The sequence below is a fragment of the Phacochoerus africanus genome, chromosome 9, assembly GCF_016906955.1.
Source record: "Phacochoerus africanus isolate WHEZ1 chromosome 9, ROS_Pafr_v1, whole genome shotgun sequence".
NCBI classification, from domain to species: Eukaryota; Metazoa; Chordata; class Mammalia; order Artiodactyla; family Suidae; genus Phacochoerus; species Phacochoerus africanus.
The window spans coordinates 28084586-28102050 of NC_062552.1; the positions used below are offsets into that span (position 1 = coordinate 28084586).

General features: G+C 42.5%; 1 protein-coding gene across 1 annotated transcript in view; it reads right to left on the reverse strand.

Annotated features, from left to right (window-relative positions):
• The window catches only part of LRRC1 (leucine rich repeat containing 1), a 128263-nt gene that overhangs the window by 34143 nt on the left and 76655 nt on the right, over nucleotides 1-17465 (reverse strand). Inside the window, exons 3-4 of the mRNA XM_047794641.1 lie at nucleotides 11817-11895; nucleotides 8040-8129 (exon numbers count right to left, since the gene is read on the reverse strand). Coding sequence (XP_047650597.1) covers nucleotides 8040-8129; nucleotides 11817-11895 — 169 coding nt within the window. The remainder of the gene's footprint in view (nucleotides 1-8039; nucleotides 8130-11816; nucleotides 11896-17465) is intronic.

Consider the following 17465-nt stretch of genomic DNA (forward strand, 5'->3'; position numbering starts at 1 on the left):
TGCCCCCAGGGCATCTGGGAAAGCCATTCTTTGGAACTCTCTTTATAATTTAAATTTTTATTTATTTATTTATTTATTTATTGCCATTTCTTGGGCCACTCCTACGGCATATGGAGGTTCCCAGGCTAGGGGTCGAGTCAGAGCTGTAGCCACCGGCCTATGCCAGAGCCACAGCAATGCGGGATCCAAGCCGTGTCTGCAACCTACACCACAGCTCACGGCAATGTCGGATCCTTAACCCACTGAGCAAGGCAGGAGATCGAACCCGCAACCTCATGGTTCCTAGTCGGATTCATTAACCACTGAGCCATGACAAGAACTCCTTTATAATTTACATTTTAAAAACACCTGTCAATTTGGGGTGAATACAGAAGGCTTACCTCCTTAACCACACCAAGGACCCTGGGATTTGTGTTGGTTAGTGTTACTTTAAAAATATCATATACATTTTTAAATTATCTTTAAATTTTATCTGAAGGGGAAGAGCACAGGCCACAGTCACGAAAAGCACATCATTCTTGAGCAAAAATACTGCCAAAACACCAACAGGCTTGTGAAAAGACAACTTAAAACAACAACATCGCCTAGCGTGCTAACACCCAAACAGAATATCCTATTAAGTAAGAAGCTTCTGACTACACTCAGTTTCTATCGTTTTGGGATAATAGGGGAAATGTGCGTGTGCGGGTGCTACAGTAACAACAGAAAAAAAAGTCCTATTTTTGGATCCTTTCAAAACTCCAAAATTAATGTAAGATCAAGTGTATAAAGTAAGAACCTTGCTGAGGTGGTGTTTCTCCATTATCTTAAACTATAAACGGAACAAAATGGGACCTTATAATCAGACTCTATGGACCCACTGATGAAAGGTCCTCTAAAAAGAGTCTGTGAGGAACAAAGTGCGTCCCTCGTAACCAGTTGGGTTTGCTTGGCGGACGTGCTGCCCCTCTGCGCACGCGACTCTTCCAAAATGAATAAAATTATATCTATCGAAGCAATTGGGGCATGATATATTTTCCCTTCCAGTTCACAGTGCCAGGTGGGTCCCTTATTTCCTCGAGGCAGCCTCGTGCCTAATGGACAGCCCGGAACCTCATGAATACTTGTGCCCCAAGGCAGGGTCTTTGGAAAGATTGCCACAAGATGCTATGGACCACAGGAGTCATCCCCCTTCCCGAAACCTCCTCAAGGACAGGCCTTACATATGGGGAGCAGCCAGCACTGGCCGATTTTTAACGAAGGAAATATCCTCTGTAGTTGGTGACACAGGGGACAACAGTGCATCAAAGGCAAAGACGCTGTTTAGACGAGAGACTCCCACCTCCCACGGGGGTCCAAACTTCAGAGGATAATATGGTTGGTCCTTCTCCATTCAGCCCTTATCTGGTTCTCGAATGAATGAAACTGTGGGTTTGGTTCTCATCAATGACTTGCCCTCAGAATTCCCGCTGTGGCTCAGAGGTAATGAACCTGACTAGTATCCATGAGGACTCAGGTTGGCTCCCTGGCCTCCCTCAGTGGGTTAAGGATTTGGCATTTGCCATGAGCTGTAGTGTAGGTCACAGACTCAGCTCAGATCTGGCACTTCCAGGGCTGTGGTGTAGGCCGGCAGCTGCAGCTCCAATTTGACCCCTGGCCTGGCAACTTGCATATGCCGCATGTGTGGCCATAAAAAAAAAGAAGAAGAAGAAGAAATAAAAAAACTTGCCCTGCATGGTCACAGACCAAACACAGAATCCTACCAGCCCCTCCAGAACATGGTTCTCCAGGCTGCTCTGCTAAGAGCTGACATAAAATAGGATCTGCCTGAATGCAGATCTGGACCAGAGACATTAATACAAAAATGAATGGATGAATGATCTCCTCTCCTGGTCTTCAGAAAATAGCATCTTCAGTCAACACTTCTGGATGGTGCCTTCCCCAGAAAGGCAATCTGGTCCATGCAACTCCATCATCTCTGCATCTCTTTCAGCACCAAGAACATGCTGTTGAGAAGTGATGGGAGTCTGGAACTGGAAGCCAACTGTCTCTCCTTCAGAGGCCAGGCTCTTCACTACAAGGCCAAGGGAACCTCCACCTACATTTATCAGCTGCTTCAGTCAATGACTGATATTATAGAGATGAAAGAAAGCATCAGGTATTTCTAAGACTTTTACAAATGTGACAGGGAAGATGCAGTATAAGAATTACTGCTCTTTAATACTCTGACTACTACTCATGATACCAGCAGGTTACTATAAGACATATTGCAGCAAGTGCTTTCCAAGAATTAACTTTATAGATGAGAAGCTAAGGCACAGAGAGGGGACTTGAGCATGGTCCCCCACAACTAAGAAGGGTCAGAGCCAGGACTCAAAGAGAATCTGCATTTTTTTCTTTTTTGGTGTTTTTGTCTTTTTAGGGATGCACCCGAGGCACATGGAAGCTCCCAGGCTAGGGGTCAAATCAGAGCTGTAGCTGCCACAGCCACGGCACAGCACACCACAGCCACAGCAATGGCAGATCTGAGCCGCGTCTGTGACCTACACCACAGCTTCCGGCAATGCTGGATCCTTAACCCACTGAGCAAAGCCAGGGATTGAACCCACATCCTCATGGACACTAGTGGGGTTCGTTGCCACTAAGCCACAACGGGAACTTCGGAATCTGCATTTTTTTCTCACCGTCTTCTGCCACCTCTCACCCTTGCGTTGGTGACCTCAACTTTGTGAACAGGCAATACATTAACATTCATGTAAAACCAAGTGGCCAGTAAGGTCAGTAATTAGTTTCCTCCTACCCCGGGTCTTCAATCCATTTCCTACCACCCACACCCTTCTCTCTGGAAATAATCCTTTTTGTTAGTTTCTTGTGTATTCATCCAGAATTGCCTTCTGTGCAAAGACCAGCAGGTATGAATACATAGTCTTGTCTTCTCCTTTTTTACATGAAAGGTAGCATCCTATATAAAGTGCCTATGGCACTGTCATTTTCTCACTTAACAGATTTTTGTCTCATTTCTTTTCTGTACACATCAGCACTTTTTTTTTTTTTTTTTTTTGGCGGGGGTGCTGCACCCAGGGCATGTGAAAGTTCCCAAGTTCCCAGGCTGGGGATGGAATCTGAGCTGGAGACCTATGCCACAGCTGTGGCAACAACACTGGATCCTTAACCCACTGCATCAGGCCAGGAATCGAACCTGCACCTAGCAGAGACCCAAGCTGCCACAAAGACAATGCCAGATGCTTAACCCACTGTGCCACAGTGGCAACTCCACCAGTATTTTTTTCAATTGCATAGTATCTCCCTATTTTATAGACACTTTAGTTTTCATAACAATTCCCCTAAGAACAGATATTTTACACTTTGATTTTAATTTCCAGTAAATTCAATTTCTGTGTGATACCATCAGGAGGACCTCATCCTCCAACCAAAAAAAAAAACCAGTTTTCTATCCTCCCTTTGGTCCCACCATTTTTACCACCAAATGGGGTTTAAAAAAAAAAAGAAACAAACAAACACCTAACAAGCTCCTGTAGAAGAGTTTGCAAAAGGCCTTCTTTGCAGCACAATGATCTTCATGTTTTCTACAGTCCCTGAGAGCGGGGACAAGAGTTACTCTCTTCTGTAAGTCAGAAATGTAGGCCAACTGTATTTTTAGGACTCTATTTCAGGGGCTGGATGAGAGGTTACTTTAAAAAATTTACATCTGTTCTCCACTATATTTTAAAAATTCCTTTCTAAACCACTTGGATTTTTTTTTTCCAATTTTGGTGGCCAAAATCATTACCAAAGAACAAAATAAACTCAGGTGCCCCAAGCAAACACATGGCAGTACACTATTAAACCATTAAAATAGAAAATCTGTAAACACTGGTGGCAAGGATACCTGACTGGGATGGGGGAGGTGCTTACACATTCTGAGTATTTCTGCTTTTTTAATATTAGGTGAATATTTAAGAAACCTCTGGTTACACATTTCCTTTGCTTTAGAAATTTTTCTTAAAATCTTTAATTTTGTTTTTGAAACAATAAATATTTTACAGAAATTCCCAGGCCTCAAAGGGGGAAAAAAAAAAAAAAAAGAGCAGTAAATATGGTAACAGTTTTCAAAACGGTTGATTCTTCTTAGGCAGCCGGTACTAATAGGTCACCGCTCCCAGGGCAGCAGACACAAAGTCACACCCACACTCTCTACTTCAATCTGTGACAGAACCTGGGGCTTATCTACCTGCTCTATTTCTGTGTGTAAACAGTCATACTCAGATCCTCACTGATAATAATCATTTAGTGACAACCACTGGGGTGTGGGCACCATGCCAGTCCATTCCACCTATTTATTCTTCTAAAACAATGCTACTTTTCAGAGTTCTCGTTGTCGCTCGGTGGTTAACGAATCCAACTACTTATGAGGATGTGGGTTCGATCCTTGGCCTCACTCAGTGGGTTAAGGATCCAGCATTGCTGTGAGCTGTGGTGTAGATCACAGATGCGGCTCAGACCTGGCGTTGCTGTGGCTGTGGTGTAGGCTGGCCGCTACAGCTCTGATTCGACCCCTAGACTGGGAACCTCCCTATGCCATGGGTACAGCCCTAAAGAGACCAGAAAAAAAAAAAAAAAGAATGCTATTTTTCAAGGAAAAAGTTTAATTACACAGAGTAAAGATGTTTAGCTATATTTAGGCTTATTTACCTTTTTTTTCTTTGTTTCTGAAGGTACTAGTTTCTTGATAATGGCAAAGGATATAGAACCTCAGGGAGTCAGATACAAAAAGACAGAGCGGCTGGCTCATGATGAAGGCAGAGCAACGTTCTGTCAACTTCTTTTACAGAAAATGACTGTACAGCATTCAGCCCATAAAGTGACTGTGGAGGAACAGGCTAACGCGGTCCCAGCTCAAAGCTTCTAGGACTTAACTGGATTATCTATGATATCAGCCCAGAAATTAGCACTGTGAAGGAGGTAGCACTGTGCGCCTTGTCCCAGGAATCTGTTCAGCGTGTCAGAGAAACGGCAGGGTCAGTACAGACACAGAGTCCCACGGCTCCAGGAGACAAGGTGGCCCGGGCACACACACGAACACACAAACTGTACCATTAGCCTTCTGAGTGCAAAGGACTAAAGCGCTAATGGTGTGGGCTGATGGTGGGTCGGGGGATCTGCGAGTTTAGGATCTATTTCACCTCTTCCAATCAGTGGAGAAGGTTCCAGGGAAGTGGTCGACTTTCAATCATTAAGTGTGTGGGGGGGAACCTCAGCCAGTTTGGAAAGAAAGGAGGCAGGCGAACATTTTTAAAGTTTGCTTTCGGAGTTCCCGTCATGGCTCAGTGGTTTATGAATCCATCTAGGAACCATGACGTTGCAGGTTCGATCCCTGGCCTTGCTCTGTGGGTTAAGGATCCGGTGTTGCCATGAGCTGTGGTGTAGGTCGCAGACGTGGCTCAGATCCCGCGTTGCTGTGGCTCTGGCCTAGGCTGGTGGCTCTAGCTCCAATTAGACCCCTAGCCTGGGAACCTCCATATGCCATGGGTGTGGCCCTAGAAAAGGGAAAAAAAAAAAAAAAATTTAAATAAAATGAAATAAAGTTCGCTTTCCTGAAAGGCTTGGAAGCCCTCTGCTTGGTCTGAGCAGAGCTCAGCGGGATCTACGTCACAGTAAAAACTCCACGATGCACATATGCTGCTACATTAACAAGCACTGCTAAGCGGCTGTAACAGGGGTCTCCAAACTGCAAGTGAAACATATAGGCAGGAGACTTTTTAAAAGCAAATATTATATGCAACACCGATACACAAAAATGTTAAAGCTGATGGCAGAGTTGAGCTGGTGCAAACAGGGACCAAGCGAGACCACCCACTGGTCCTCAGGCTCCACAATGCCTGACACAGACTTCCCCGGAACCCATGGGGACCCAACAAGGCAGAGTTTGAGAACCACTTGTCTCTGACTTAAGGGACTTTCAAACTATTCTAGAGCAATGGCCCTCCGGACCCTTAAGAGTAAGCCTTCATAATTCTTATGCTTATTTAAAATATATATAGATAGATGTGCTATGTACTAGTATATTGTATATATTACAAGATATATATGCACAAAGAGATCTTAGGTAGAAGGTAAAAAATATAATAAAATATTTATTATTAAAGACACAAAAATCATTTGGGGTCTCATTAGTGAAAGCATTGAGACTGAAGGTAATATATCCTGTATTCCATCTTTTGTTTTACATTTGAGAAGAAAACTGATTCTAAATGATTCATTGTGATCCTTGTTTTATGGCTGTAACAGGTGAAAACGATTCCTAACAAACCTATACTGATCTAAGAACTGTGTCATCCACTGTACTTCGTAAAGCTTCCTATTACTAAGTTTTAAAAATTTGTTCTCTTTATGGAAAGGTCTTGGTTGAAATTCAGCTGATAAATTCCTATCATCCCCGACATCAACTGTTTGTGGAGAAGAATTAGAAGGTGGTGTACTTTTTTTCCTCTTTTTACAGCCGCACCCTTGGCATATGGAAGTTCCTGTACGAGGGGTAGAGGCAGAGCTGCAGCTTCCAGCCGATGCCACAACCACAGCCACACCAGATCTAAGCTGCATCTGCAAACTACACCACAGCTCATGGCAACACTGGACCCTTTACCCACTGAGCAAGGCCTGGGATAGAACCTGAATCCTCATGGAGATTATGTCAGGCTCTTAACCCAGTGAGCTACAGTGGGAACTCCACATTTTTGTATCTTTTTTTTTGTATCTTTTTTTTTTGTCTTTTTGCTATTTCTTGGGCCGCTCCCGCGGCATATGGAGGTTCCCAGGCTAGGGGTCAAATCGGAGCTATAGCAACCAGCCTAAGCCAGAGTCACAGCAACACGGGACCCGAGCCGCATCTGCAACCTACATCACAGCTCACGGCAATGCTGGATCGTTAACCCACTGAGCAAGGGCAGGGACCGAACCCGCAACCTCATGGTTCCTAGTCGGATTCGTTAACCACTGCGCCACGACGGGAACTCCACATTTTTGTATCTTTAACAAAGACATTTTAAAACATCTACTGAAGGGGCGTTTGTTTCCCTATTCCTTGTTAAATATCACCTTTCCTTTGAGGGACTAAATGTGCTGATGGGCCATCACAAAAAAGGGTCATCAAATCTGGGACACTTTTCTCTTGGTGAAAAAACATGTGTGAGGTGGCTGATGTGGTTCGAGCGATTTTTCATGATCATTGATCATCTTGTTACAAGTGTTATAAAGAGTCTACAACTGGAGAGACTTGCTTTATCAAAGTGATCACACAGGTGGGTACCTGGTGCCTCACCACACCCTGCAGGGACAGGAACATGCTTCTCAGGGCAATGAAAACACAAATGCCTGTGGGATGCTGGCTGCTGCCCACCCCCAACGGCTGATGCCTCACCCCCCCCAAGGACCCACAGCGGAGCACTGCTAAGATGGTTCAACAGTGGAGTCACCCGTGGGAATGGGTACGTGCACGCTGATCCACCGGCAAACACTTTCTTCAAAGGACTTTATTTCTTGCCGTGGCTGTCCTCTAAGCCAGCAACGTGGAAATGTGCCCGTCCCATCCCAGCCCTCTCCCCATGCCCACCTGCTCTCCACACACACCATCCTCACTCCCTGTCCCCAGGTCTACGGCGCACAAATTGTCAGACAGAGCTGCTGTTTAGGGACACATGCCCCATGTTTTCAGTGAAATTACTGGGAGCAGCAGTTCCTAACAATATTCAATCACCGCCTCCAATGCACATGCTGCTTCACTTCCGATAACTACTTTGGAATCCATCAGTGCAAAGAAAACTTCCAAAGAAATTAGGTTTTTCACGAGTGACAAGTGGCAGTACCCCTTTTAACCATTAACATTTAGAAACGACTGGATGCAACAACCCAGAGGCTAGCTATGATCTTCTTGGAGGTGATACTGAAGCTTGGGGAGGTAGCTTCCTGACTAGAAAAATAAGAGCTGTAAAGGGAAAGGCGGGTGGAGTTGATATAAACGCTCTTTCGCTCTGATATACACAAACTTCACGTGAAAAACTTACTTGCCAATATTTTCAGGCAGAGACTGCAGTGAGATGTCATTCACAGAAAGACATGTCAAATTCTGCAGTTCAGGAAAGCTTTCTGGCAATCTAAAACAAACAAACAAAAAAGTTGTTATAATTGAAAAAGAGACGTGCATGTATGGTGTATACGAAACACACATATAATGATTTCATCAATATGTGGGTTGAAATAACCTCCTAAAATTACATTATATACAGCATGTTTGTCTTTCCCTATTTATAAGAGAAAAAATAAGAACTTGGTCTACCTAGCAGTACAGCGGCATGATAAATACTAGTTGATAGGGTGACCCAGAGATAATTAGGGAGGAAAGATAGGCTGTAAGAATGAGGGAGAAGAAAACGTTGTGAGCCTACTGCATACCCTACGAAAGAAAATGTTACATTGCTCCTGCTGCTGACAGTGCCTAAGAGCAAAAATACTTTATTGATGAGCAGAAAATTGAAATTTTAGCCTACAAGATGATAACAAACCACAAAACAGCTGCTTAATAATATTTTGTTCCTATAGCTTATAACACCAAGAGCAAAGCTCTGGATTACTTACAACTGATCAACGGACAGCCCACTTTCTTAATATTTTTCTTTTAATTTAAGATGCCAATCACTTGAGGTGATTATACGTTCCACAATGTTCTACACCAAAAGACCTAGACTCTACTGAATAGTGAGGGTTCAAAGTAAAATTTGTATTTAAATACTTACAAAGAAAGTTTACTTTCAATATCTCTATCGTTACCAGTATTGGAGGAGGGAAAAAAAAAAAAAAAAACCACTAACTGAAGGCAAAAAGATCTCATTGCATCTAGAATGCTGAAGGTTCATTTTTATACATAAATCGACTATTACGGGGAAAAGGACACATAACTAATTTTTTTTGCAGGGAGGTGGAGGTAAGGACTTCTTGCCTTATTGATAAATCTCTAGGTTAGAATCATTCATGTCTCTCCTCTCTCTAGGTTCCTTTTTAAAAAAAATTTTTTTTTCTTTTTATGGCAGCACCTGCAGCATATGGAAGTTCCCAGGCGAGGTGTAGAATTGGAGCTGCACCACAGCCACAGCAATGCTGGATCCGAGCCACATCTGTGACCTATACTGCAGCTCACGGCACCACCAGATCCTTAGCCCACTGAGTGAGGCCACGGATCAAACCCACATCCTCATAGACTTTATGTTGGGTTCTTAACCTGCTGAGCCACAATGGGAACTCTTAGCTAAGTTCCTTTTTTAAAAAACACATCCTACATTACTGTTTTACATTTAATATAGATAATACCAAACTTCAATACCAAATTCAGGCCCCACAAGCCTGAGAATAGTAACTAGGATTTTCATAATGGATGAAATACATTCTCAGGATTGGCTTTTATAGACTTGAGAACACTTTTACAGCGTAAAAAGGTAAGATTTTTTAAAAATTTATAATTAGATGCAATTTATCTGAGTTTTTAACTGGAAACTATATTATAATTTTAAAACTAGCTAAAATGGTCTTCAATATAAGGCAAATGTATTTTTAAATGCCTGATTTGCTTTTATACTGGCTGTTAACACTAAGAGCCAAACAAGTGATACGATGTGACAAGGAAGCTCAGACTTAAGGTCAGGAGAATGGAACGCTGGTCTGAGCTGCCACTCAGGAGCTGCAAGATCTCAAGAGGTCCTTTAACCTCTGGGAGCCTCAGTCTCTGCAGCCATAAAATAAGTAGGCCACGTTAAATAATTTTTGAGGTCCCTTCAACTCACAGATAGATCTTAATTCTTAAAAGAGCACACCTACTGAATTAAAATGACTTTCCTTTTAGGAACCTACCAGAGAGAAGACCAGGATAAAAACTGAGTAGGGCCTCCTACGATGCAACATGTCCTGGTCCAGAGAGTTTTGAGATAATGGTAAGGTCATATGTCAGCAGACAGTAGGGGAAAAAACTAAAGACGTAGGAAAGGGGATTAAGCAATAGCACATTTGATCAAAAACTCAAGGACAGAATGATGAGTATTTCCCAACTGCCTAACCCTACAAGCTGCCTGACCCTACAAGCTGCCTAACCCTATAAGCACAAAGAGCTCAGCTCAGTTCAACAGACACTTACTGAGGGCTCACTCCCTTCCAGAGATTACAGTAAGGCTGGGGGTACAGCAGAGAATGATAGAGAAAAACAGGCCCACTTGGTCAAATGGGTGGCTTATGTGTAGAGTTCAAGCATTAGGAAAAGAGGAGGCAGAGAGCATGACAGAGCCCAAAGGAGGGGGCGCTGTGGGGAGTAATCAGGAAAGGACCCCTGAAGAAACGTGATGCTGCACCTTAAGCTGGGCAAAAGGGTTGGCACAGTCAAAACAGACGGGGAGTGAAATCAGTGAGCCCTGAGCCCCTTATTACAGCAGAGCACGATGTCAGACAAGGCGACTGAGGACAATGAAGGTGGAAAAGGCAGGCCAAGGTCAGAAGGAGGGCAGAAGAGGCTACAGAGCACATCAAGAGCTCCAGGTGCATTTTTTTTTTTTTTTTGACCATGCCCAGGACATGCAAAAGTTCCTGGACCAGGGATGGAATCCAAGCCACAGCTGTGACCCGAGCCACAGCAGTGACAACGCCAGATCCTTGACCCACTGCACCACCAATGGAACTCCTCCACTTGATCTTATGGGGCAGGGATCTACAGAAAGATTTGAGGAAGAGGGACAATCATACAGACAGTAGTTAAAAAAGAGGGCAAGACTTGAAGAGAGTAGTGAGTTAGAAAGCTATTAGGTTAGAGGACTATTTTCCATAAAAATAAGTATTTTCAGTAACATAATAACTAAAATTCAGAAGAGAAAACCAGGATTATTTTAAAAACATATTTACTTCTTAAAAATAAGCAGATATGGGAAAAAAAAAAAAACAACTAAATGGGGGATTCCCTAGAGATTCTCATACTAAGTGAAGTCAGTCAGAATGAGAAAGACAAATACCATGCAATATCACTTACATGTGGAATCTAAAATATGGCACAGAACGTTGGAAATCAACTATAATAAAAAAATAAATAAATAACAAAATATGGCACACATTACAGAACGGAAACAGATTCACAGACGTGGAGAGCAGACTTGCAGTTGCCAAGGGGAAGGGGGAGGGAGTGAGATGGATGGGGAGTTTGGGGTTAGTGGATGCAAGCCATGACATTTAGAATGGATAAGCGTCCTAGTGTATAGCACAGGGAACTGTATCCAGTTTCTTAGGATAGAACATGATGGAAGATAATGTGAGAGAGGAAAAAAAAAAATATATATATATATATATATGGGTCACTTTGCTATATAGCAAAAATTGACACAACACTGTAAATCAACTGCAACAAAATTTTTTTAAAAAATGGGGCGTTCTCCCAGTGCTCCAGATCCATGAAAACCCTAACAATTTTGAAAGGGATCAGATGAATCTCAAATTTTAACTTAACCTCATTTTTCTAGATTTAAAAAAAAAAAAGGAATGGGAAGGCAGAATACTTTTCTATCTTCTGAGGTTGCTTATAGAGTCTTGAGAAACCTTAGAAATGGGCCCACCTGGCCCAGGGAGACCTCGGGAACAGACTTCCAAGGGTGAGGGGTGTCTCTCCACTGCTGTGTGGGCACCAATTCGGTCATCCTGGCAACACTGCTGCCTGGAACCCACTGGTTGGTCAGTGGGATCATGACTGAGCCAAGAGCCATAAGGAGGGGCTCCTGTCTGACAGCCTGGTGCTCAAAAAAGACAAGCAGAAAGGTTACCTCGTCAGTGGGTTTCCGCTGAAGTCAGCGATCTGTAGTGCTTTGCAGAATGAGATGCTCTCTGGAATTTCAGGAATATCTGCAGAAGTAAAGAAGATACCTGTCATTTACTACCATCATTAAGAGTTCTGGTCATCCTCAAGCTGGACCCCCCTCACTCGGGAATGCGTGCAAAGTATTACCTCTTTCAAATGAGGCATGGATTTCCAAAGAACTTTTCTACGTTTATTTTACATTCACTCTCCTAATAGAAGATAGCTTCTACACAGAAGCCCATTAAAGAAAAACATTAAAAACCACCACCACCACCAAGCCCCCTCACCTCATCAAAAATCATTGAAGCACCGTAATTCTCATTAGGCTTTATTTCCCTTATGTTTTCCTAGGGTTGTATCAGTACAAAGTACCCTAAAGTATGCATTTTTAAATTATGCATTTCCTTCTGATCTTAAGCATACTTTGGAAAATACAGAAAAATCTAAAGAAGGAAAAAAAAAAACCCACCAACATTCCCATCACCCAGATATAATGTTGTATTTTGATGTATTTTTTAACAGTCAGACACACACCCAGAGTGTGTGTATAAATAGATTATATTTCAAGATACTAGGTTCATGCTTCACTTGATGATATTTTACAAACCTTTCCCCCTTTCATTATTTTTCCAAATAGTCTGCTATTCTTAGTGGCAGAAAAGTCCACTGCATATACTTTCATACCTCATTTCTCCAATCCCCTATTGTTGGACATTTAGGCTATTCCCAAGTTACTAATGTTATACAAATATTTAGGTCCACTTCTGATTATTTCCTTAGGCTAAGCTCCCAAAGTGTAATTACTGTGTCAAAGGCACTAGCACTTGATAAATAGCGTTACATTGCTTTTGAGGGGGCAAGTCACACCTATTTATATTTCCACCAGCAGCACAAGGTGCTCAACCCAACATCCTTCCCCTTCCTTTCTTTCTCATATATTTAAAAAACTGCCCATGTTATTTATTGGTAAAAACAGCCTGGCAACATTTTGTTTTATATTCCTTTTATTACTAATGAGGCTGAATATTTCCCCTTGTTTACCTGCCCAACTAAATACGGCAATTTTTGAAATGACCAAAACCGTTATTTTAAATGTCTCTTTCTCTTGGTTTAAAACCTGAGCGTATGGCTTTTTGGGCTGGCGAAGGTTTAGTTCATAGCATTTCATTTCAAGAATGCATTTATTTTGGATGTACTAACATTAAGAAGGGCTAAAATAGAACAGGTTCTCTTGATCTCATGCTGTTTCTTTCACCAGCTCAACAAATGCAAGCTGAGCCAAAACTTACCTAATATTTCTAAAGCGGGGGTGAAAAGGAGATGGGAGAAACCAAGGGGAAACGGGCGCCCTGCTCCAGCACTACAAAGGAATCAGAGCTACATAAGAGCGTCTCAGTACAAATTTATGAGCTTGAAATGTTTAAATCTGTGGTGACATTTGCCTCACACTTTTCTCTGCCTTGCATGGTCATATACAATAGTGAGGAATACACACTACTTATGATCCCAGTTTCATACATGTGACAGCTATACACACACACACATACACATACACACACACACACACACACACACATATCCATGTATGGCCTGTCCATAGTTGAGTCTGGAATGGATTTTAAAAACACACAGTCATTTGTGGGCCCTAAGGTACACACAGCATGGTAATAAGACCTTCCACACATTACCTTACTTAATCTCAACATAAATTATTGTAACTCCCACTGCACAAAAGGGACACTAAGGCTTGGAGAGATGAAGTGACCTGCCTGACATCAGAGGCCACTTTACCAACCGCTGGCCCTCCAGTGCTGATGAGGGTCCCCACACTGCCATGCTTAAGGACCAACAAACTAGTGACTGAGTACAACAAAAAAGAGGTAGACTCACAGACACAGAGAACAAGTTAGAGGTTACCAGTGGGGAGAGGGGAGGGGGAAGGGCAGTGTGGGGGAGGGGAGTACCAGGTGCAAACCATTGGGTATAAAATACAAAGCTATAAAATACAAAGAATAGATTGTACAACATGGGGAATAGAGCCAACATTTTGTAATAACTGTAAGTGGAATATAAGTTTTAAAAATTGTGAATCACATATCATATACCTGTAACTTATATAATATTGCACATCAACTATGCATCAATTTTTTAAAAAAGGGAAAGATCAAAAAAAGAACAAAGGAACCCAGGTACACCCATCCATTGCTGGATCAGCATGGCCACCCAGGCAGGAGAAGCTGGCCTGGATGAAAGGTGCCAGTTGGCTTCCCACCCCTGATAGTCCCTCCCCTGCCACCACATCAGGTCCTGGTGAGCAGTTTTAATAAGGCTGAGAAAAGAGGTGCCAGGGCTGCTTCTGTCACCTCACAAGTGCCAGGGGAGAGGGTCGGGCTGACACCCACATGCACATCATACAGCAGCTTTCCGCCTGATCCAAGGAAAGATCAAGGAAACAGAGAAGGAGGAAAGGCGGTCAATGGGGTGGAATCAATATTTTTCAAAGCATCAGAAACACGACTGAAGCTTGGGAAGATGGGCCCACACAGGGAACGTATGAATAGCAGCCATAAGGAACTCTGGTCGGGGCTGGTCTGGAGTTAGGGAAACTGCCAGGGAGGGAAAAGAGCTGGGCAAAGTGCAGACAGAGAGGAATGAGAGGTCTGCTTCAGAGTAAGGCACTCCCTCCCTAAGCCAACCTGCTTATGCACAAGATCAGCAAACACAACATAGGTCTCAACTCCAAAGACCATTTCTTTCTACCACAGGCATGTTCTTAACCTGACAGAAAAGAAGGTATTTGGAATTCCCATTGTGGCTCGGCATGTTAAGAATTCAACTAGTATCCCTGAAGATGTGGATTCGATCCCTGGTCTTGCTCAGTGGGTTAAAGGATCTGGCATTGCCATGAGCTGAGGTGTAGGTCACAGATGTGGCTCAAATCTGGTGTTGCTATGGCTGTGGCTGTGGCTGTGGCCAGCAGCTACAGTTCCAATTCGACCCCTAGCCTGGGAACTATCACATGCCAAGGGTGTGGCCCTAAAAAGATTTAAAAAAGAAAAGGTATTTGCCTATAAAAATAAGAGCTTTAAGGAAGGCATGAGTTTGAAGAGTCCTGATTACTGGTTTGCTTTAGGTTACGAAAAATATCAGAAAAGAAAACTAAGGATGGGAACAGCTACTCCTCCTTAAATACCCAGCTAAAATATCACACCCTCAGGCCCAGCTCCTTTGGGCTCCAAGATTAGGTGGGATTCTCTTGCTATCAGGTTCCTGGGGCTTTGCCTTCACGAAATCTGTGCCAGTTGGAATTAAATAATTGTTTGGTGATGGCCAACTGCCTTTATTTAACTCACTGGGAAGAAAGACTACTGTGGCCTTGTCTGTCACTACGCTCTCAAAGTTGACACATTACAGTTGGCCCACAGGTTCCGTATGGGGATTCAATCAACTGTGGAGCAACATTTTTAATTCCAGAATGTTCCAAAAAGCAAAACTTGAATTTGCTTCATGCAGTAACTATTTGCATAGTGTTTACATTATATTTACAATTATTTACATTGTACTAGGTATTATAAGCAATCTAGAGATGATTTAAAGTATATGGGAGGATAGACAAGCTTATATGCAAATGCTATGCCATTTCATATAAGGGGTTTGGGTGTCCTCAGATTTTGTGAGGGGATCCTGGAACCATTCCCTCTGTAGATACCAAGGGATGATTTTATTAAGCTTAAATGGCCCACAGGTACTGAACTGCTGAGCAAAGGAAACACTCACATTGCTAAGCCTCTGCAAGAACAGCTGCCCTCTAGTCTGAGTCATGGAATAGCCCCAGCAGGGTGGGAATGATCTCTGTTTTTACTAGTAAAAAAAAAAAAAACCTCCTGGTCCCAGGTCTCTTATAAGAGATAGAATAAAGCTTGCTGTATTTATGAACATAAATATATAAATATATATTTTATTTATAAATAATCTATAACATTAAATAATATATGTTATTCTTAACTGATAGCTCCTTTAACTGACTTCAAAACATTTTACTCTGGACATAGGTGAGGCTTAAGACTAAACATGTGAAAAATACTCATAAAAATCTCTTATAGATGAGGCCAAGACTGACCACCAACCTCACGAAAAAACTGCAACTTGAATCCTTTCCCTCGCTCCCTCTCTCACCACTCACATCCATTTTCCAAATCCTTCTGATTCTTCTCTCATTTTTTTCCCCATCCATCTATTTCTGTCCATTCCCATTACTATCAACCTAGTTCAGGCCTCAATCACCAAGAAGCTATGCGATCCCCTTAAATGGTCTCTCCCTGTATCCTGTTTGTCCTCCAGCAAATCAAAACAGCCACAAAAGCAAAGTGCACCAGTTTTCCACATGGGCTGGGTCTGTGCCCTCAGACAAACTCCTTAACCTACCTGGGCCTTAATTTCCTTATCTGTAAAATGGGTCATCAGTAGGTATTTTTCAAACAGTGCCCGCATATGATACTTTAAGCACTGGTTAAGTCTCGAGAAGGGAGAAAATCAGACAAAGAAGGATGTTTGCTTTGAGCTAAATAAATCAGAGCAGAGGGAAAGCAAGGGCAAGAATGGGCCCCACTGGCTGCAAAGGGGGGAGAGGGTAAGCCCCGGGCAGAGTGTGCATGAACCTCAGGATATCAGTGTGGGGGCGTCTGGAGAGAAGGCTGGAAAGATCTCTTGACAGCAGACTACCAAGGCCAGGCTGAGCTGTTGACAATTAATTTGCTAGACAAGGAGTTTCCTCTTCTCTAAAAAAAGGATAATCACAGCTCCAGCTTAGGGTTGTCACAAGGGTAAAGGAGAGTGACACAAATGAAAGCACAGGGCACACACTGCTGGACCTCTTTATTTTTTTTCCTGGGTGGGGGAATCAGAACAGAGAACCACTATTTTCCATTCAAGGCTGAATAATTTGAATAAGAGTAGTATTATTAACAGAGATGAGAGGGCCAAGAGGACTTTTGCTGCCTTTTTAACTGAGAAGCAAAAACAATTAAGCCCCACATAAACATCTATTTACATATAAACAGTAGAAATAACTAATGAGGTTTTTCCTCTCATTGAGGTACCCCAAAACTTTGAACTGCCAACACTCAACTCAGTTCAAGCTTCCATATAAAGTGAAACAAAAAAATTTTAGCCATATTTTTCACAAATTCAAACTTGCTTTGTTTCATGTATGTCCAAGAATAGAAGCTTAAACTTTGATATTTTTAAAAATCTTTTTATTAAAGTATAGCTGATTTACAATGTTGGGCCAATTTCTGCTGTACAGCAAAATGACCCAGTCATATATATATATATATATATATATATATATATATTCTTTTTTTCATATTATCTTCCATCATGTTCTACCCAACAGACTGGATATAGTTCCCTGTGCTGCCCAGCAGGACCTCATTGCTTATCCATTCTAAATGTAATAGTTTGCCTCTACTAACCCCCGACTCTCTCTCCCTGTCCCCCCCAACCCCCGCAACTACAAGTCTGTTCTCAAGTCTGTGAGTCTGTTTCTGTTTCGCAGATAGGTTCATCTGTGCCATATTTTAGATTCCACAGATAAGTGGTATCATATGGTATC